The sequence below is a fragment of the Bidens hawaiensis genome, unplaced genomic scaffold (assembly GCF_021521415.1).
Source record: "Bidens hawaiensis isolate Kalapana, Puna unplaced genomic scaffold, B.hawaiensis_p1.1 tig00054249_1, whole genome shotgun sequence".
Classification (NCBI taxonomy): Eukaryota; Viridiplantae; Streptophyta; class Magnoliopsida; order Asterales; family Asteraceae; genus Bidens; species Bidens hawaiensis.
Window position 1 is genome coordinate 93,233 of NW_027499790.1, and position 5,747 is coordinate 98,979.

General features: G+C 33.7%; 1 protein-coding gene across 1 annotated transcript; it reads right to left on the reverse strand.

The window, feature by feature from the left end:
* Window positions 1-2,728: 2,728 nt before the first annotated feature.
* Window positions 2,729-4,988, reverse strand: LOC143600533 (cytochrome c oxidase subunit 6b-3). The gene is made up of 4 exons (XM_077078195.1): window positions 4,966-4,988; window positions 3,996-4,084; window positions 3,015-3,096; window positions 2,729-2,907 (listed from the first exon to the last, which is right to left on the reverse strand). The coding sequence occupies exons 1-4, from the start codon at window positions 4,972-4,974 to the stop codon at window positions 2,854-2,856; spliced, it is 234 nt and encodes a 77-aa protein (XP_076934310.1). The 5' UTR covers window positions 4,975-4,988; the 3' UTR covers window positions 2,729-2,853.
* Between the last annotated feature and the right edge of the window lie 759 nt (window positions 4,989-5,747).

The following is a 5,747-nucleotide window of genomic DNA, read 5'->3' on the forward strand; positions in this document are numbered from 1 at the left end:
ACATCATCATATTTGCTGAATCACATATGACTTAAATGATAATCTTAATATGGTAAAACTTTTAATGACTTTCATTTAATTCTTACACTTATGGAGGTCCTGTACTACGAGAATAAGTTAAAGTTAAAATAAAATAAAATAAAAAATCAATCACTCATTTTTCCAAATTTTAAAATAATTAATAGAGAATGTAACGTGTGTTGTGGTTCACTAATGAACATATTTCCAATGGATTACCGATTGACATTTCTCTGTTCAACGTTTGTTTACCGACAAATGGCCATCAATAATTCTGGTAATATTCCAACATTTTTAGAAAATATAAAATTTATTATTTTAAATTTGCAGGAATAAAAATACAAACCAATCAAATCATATTTAATTCCTGATATATGATTACAAATTTCCAAAAAGAAAAAAAGAAAAAGAAGAAAAGAATGTTATAATGTCAACCCGTCTATCTTGTTATGCCTTAATACATTTTTAGTGATGACAGACTCTCGAGTAGACGCTGTGCTCAAATCTGGTTTTTCAAATATCTGGTTTTTATGTATGGAATTGGATTCGAGCATAACCGGGTACTGAAAAATCAGGTATTGATAATTCCCGGTTCAGGTTCGGGTCCGGGTATTGTCTCTAAAAACCATACTCCATGCATCGGGTTCGAGTCGGGTATAGAACCGAGTATTCTAAAACCGGGCATTATAATACCCTATTTTTTGGTATTGAAAAAACCTTATTTACGGGTTTTTTTGGGTTTTTTTTGGGTTTTTTTTGCGTTTTTTTCCGGGTATTTATTGGCTTTTTTAAGATGTTGCACTTTTTAAGGGTTTTTTAAGGTATTTTTCGGGTATATATCGGGTACATGAAATACCCGGTTTGGATTTTCGGGTATTACCGGGTATAAATCGGGTCAGGTTCCGGTTCGGGTTTTAGTATCGAAATGTAAACCATATATGTACCCTTCGGGATGGATCGAGTATGGGTTCGGGTATAAAAAAGGTTCAGGTTTTTTTTGCACCTCTATATAGGCGGCTTTTGGGTTGTGCAAAGTGGGCAACCGGCTAGGGCACGTTTTTTCGGGGGCACAAATATTTTTTATAATTCCCAATGTTATATATGTATAATACCCGAGTTTTTATAATCAACTATTTTTATATTACTCAAACACCTTTTTTTTTATTACCAAAAGACTTAGTCCACTAAATTTTGAAAAAGGTCAAGTGCTTTTAATTATTTAATATAAGTTGAATAAATAAAAAAAACGAATAGGTGGGATAATAGCAAAGTCGACTTCAAACGCCAGCAATCATGGTAGCATCCACAAAAATGATTTTTTCATAATTATAGTTATTGAAATCTTATTTTCTACCCAAAATGCCTCAAGAAAGACTTAGCGGGTTGGCGATGATTGCTATCGAGAACTAGTTAATTAGAGAGCATAATCTGCGAAGAGTTGATCTCAAATTTGTTATAAAAAATGTTATGAGAGTTTCACAAATCCTCAATTAGCTCTTAGCCTATTAAGTATGTCATAAACTCATTATGAATATCATGATTTTTAAATTGTTACGTTTACCGCTATAACTTTAATCGGCGTATAAAAATGTGTTTACGTTATTTAGTATATTAAGGTTCAAGGGGCATATTTTTTTCGGCTTGGCCGGAGCACATAAATTCTTAAAGCCGGCCCTGCACCTCTACTCTCGAGTATATATCTTCAGGACTCCTGATTTACTCTCGAGTATATCTTCAGGACTCCTGATTCCTCTCAGGAACATTATTTCAAAAGATTTTCTATTTTATGTACAAATCATGTTCCCATTGATTTTTAGTTATCATCTATCTTGTCCGTCTTCCTCCATCTATATTTGGTCCGTCTATGTTATCCTGCCTTAGCACATCTCCGAAAGAGGCTAAGTGAGAATTTCGGTTTTTGGTCTCTAGACTCTTCATATAGATCATCAACAATCCTCATAATTGAAGTTAATCTTCACCATTATCTAGACAAAGATGCTAACTGAATTGGGTGTAAATGTAGCCATGCATAATCGGTCATATGTGTATCCATTGGCGATGTCAAAAAGTGTTTGCGGATTCATATTTTATATAGAAATTAAAAGGGTATATGATTATGAGTAGGTATATATCACACGTGTATGTGTTTTTACATAAGACAGGGCATTAACGGTAGCCACGGCGATGGAGCGGGCAGAGGTGTCCATGGAGGTAGCAGCGGCGGTGACGATTACATCAACGCAATGAATATGTGGTTGGACAAACAATGGACATGAGCGATGCTAATTTATTTAGACCTATTTTAGTTACAAAGTTATACATAATAGTTACCCGTTCTCAAGTAAACCCAAATTGACCCATTGACTTATTTAAAATGACCCAAATGAACCCGTATTCAATTTATTTTTGCGCAAAACAACATATTCTTTGAAAGTGAGTCATGATATCTCTCGCGTATTCATGCCACGTGACAAAAATGAAGTGATGTGACCGTTATAGTCTATACCAGCAACACCATATTTTCACATAAGAAGTATTTTAGATAATAATCTTTCTTATCCGGTAGGGTTTGTTTCATAAAATAAAAGTAAACATATTAGGCTAAATATAAATTGTTTATGAAACTCCTCCATCATAACAAAATCACTTGAACCGCTTGGTCTGTTCCGACTATTTTTAAGCCGGCTCCTAGGTTTCTTTGTTTATAAAATTGTTCAAAACCGGCCCAACGACACATAAAAAATGAAGTCTTATTAACCAACCAGTCTTAGAAACATAAACATTGAAGACGAATTAAAATCAAAACAAATAATATCCTTGCCAGGTCAGCTACCTTCACAGAGGACCTGGAAATATCCCATTCTCCCTTTGCTCATTCCACTTGTCAACCTGCAACACCATCATAAAACACTCAATTTAATAACAAAAAAAAAATAGCATAGCTTTTAACGGGTCAACCTGCAAAATTATACTATTATTGTAATAAGATTGCTTACCCATTCACCCGGGCAAAGAGAGCGGTAAAATTTGGCAAACTTCTGGCATTCAGAAGCATCATCACCCTTAGCCGCAACACATCTGCAGTTAATCATAAATTAGCAATCGCTCAAAAGACCATAGCTTCTTAAAAGAGTGTTAACTTAACAGAATCAAGAACCCGGGCCTCTTTTTATCCCAGCATCAACAATTTCAGCACGTTTACTCGGGACGGGCTTATTTCGGTTATTACCAGGATCAAATGGGTAAATGTTGTAAAACGTAAAAACACTGAAAGCGTATAAAGTGTAAACCTCCTAAATTCATTTTATTCTAATAACATATTATTACTTATATATCATCTCATCATAATTTTTGTAATCAGATTCGACATGCAAACCATTTTTTTTTTTAATATTTAGGGCAAAAACTGTTTCGGTTCAGCCCAACCAAGCCCGGTCTGTTTCGACCCATTACCCAAACTGCCAGACCTGACTAGTGACAACAGTCTACGTTTACTATTAGTGATTTACACACCACATTTATCTTTAGCTTTAATTCATTTTTTACACTATTTTCATTTCTTTAGTACAATACGTCAATTTAGATCAATTATTTTACTAACAAAGTATTTATTTTTTTATAATAGGTTATATAAATGTTTATGCATCATTTGTATTGGTATAAAAACAGCTTGATTATTAAAAATAAATGTAAAAAGTAGTGATGATCTAGAATCATAAGGATTTGTAACTGCATTTACAATTTGATATTTGTAGGGCTGGTGAGAAATTGAAGGATGTGTAGAAATCTGATGTGGCAGTTGACTTGGCACGTCTGTGCGTGCATTTAGCCCTTCGCAACAGTGATGGTCTTACAAGTTTAGACCCAACTTATGATTTTTAATTTTAAATGAAAATGACACCAGAAATTACTAAAAATTATTTTGGAGATTTTAGTATCACTAAAAGCGACATATTAAGTTTGTGCTGATCGCATACCTGTGAAACTCTACATAGCGAGTAAAACAGTGTCTGCTTTGGTTTGTTGTCGGGAAACGGTAGTCAGCTGGTGCGGTTTTCAATTCGATCTGCAAGCAGCATGAAACAAAATCATTAAACACGGGACAAAATAGTCTAAAAGTTTGTTCTTTTAGAGGCATAAATATTGGCCAGATCAGAACAAATTGTAAGTATAAGGATACATTTAATGCCATACATCTCAAGCAAAGATAAAACTAATATGTTTGTTATCATTTTCTTTACTACAAAACCGAAAGTAAAGTCTTCAAGCAAGTTAACTGTCACTTGTTTCAGTACTCTTTTCTTTTAACTAAAGGAAACAGATACTCGTTCTGATTCATTTTAGCTTTTAACATAACTTCATCTTCTTCAACCGACGACCTGACCGCACACGAAAGGGGACTTGTTCGTGTTTCTTCGTTCATTAAGAACACATGTTTGTTCATTTAATAGATAAAAGAACTAACACGAACGATAAAATGAAGAGATTTTGTTGTCTGTATTCGTTCGTTATGAAAAAGTGTGTGTTCGCGTTTGTTCATTTGATAGATAAATATACATAAGCAAATGAAATAACAAGTTAAAATAAACATAATATTCGTATTCAATGTTTTAAACAACATTCAATTCATAATCTCGATAAGCATACCACCATCTTATCAACAAATGCGAGATTATTTAACCTAATTCCATTTTCTCACATTACCGAAAACTAAACCTAGATTTTATACAACCAAATCGCAATTAACAAAACGTCAATTTTAAAATCAAATTAGAATTATTAATAACCTAATCGTACGGTCAAATCATGAATCTATGGATCCGAAAAAGGCGAATAGCGATGCGAATTATAAATTAATAATCGATGAGCTCATCACACACACAGATGAAACAACAAACTGAAAGATGAATGTAAAACTATTAGAAGAATCATATCATTATTGAATACCTCAGCCATAGATGATTGATTGATTGATTGATTGATTGATTAGAAACGAAACGAAGATGATGAAAGCTTTTTATATTGGGGAAAATTTGTGCGTTTGGTGACGAGACCAAAATGATTTAAATGACGCAAAATAGAGAGAATGTTTACTTTTGTAACCCCTCTAGTTTCAATAAACTTACACCAACCACAATAACACTTGTAATAATAAGTTAAAACGAGCTGCAGAAAACATCAAGCATGTTTGTGTTGACCTTACTGGAGTCTCCCCCTTGTCAGGCTCAGGGACAACCGGATTGTAGCTAGACAGGTTGTGTTGAAGATAGAATCAGAGAAAGCTTATGCTAATTAACACGTTTTCATTCCCTCTTCTTCTGATACATTTGGGTCTCTTGCCCCCGAAACTGATGTGTTACTGAATAGAGGTTGTGCACAGTAACTCAACGACGGCAAAGAACCATAATTTTGTTTTTAGTATGATTGTTTTGCCATTTAAGAGGAGTTGCGACACAGCTTGTTGGCCGCTTACCTGTCTTTTTATTGGAGTTGGATTCTTTTTTATTAAAAATTTATTAATTAACTAAAAAAATTTTAAAAAAAATTGTAACATATATCGTAACTAATCGTTACACATAATGGTAAACTGCTAGTATTTATGACGGTATGGGTGATAATACTACAATGGACTAAAGAACAGGTTATAAGCAACCTTGGTTCGGTTCAAGAAATTTTGGAAGTTCCAACTAAACAATGGTAGCAACGGAAAGACAAGAGACAATTCAAGC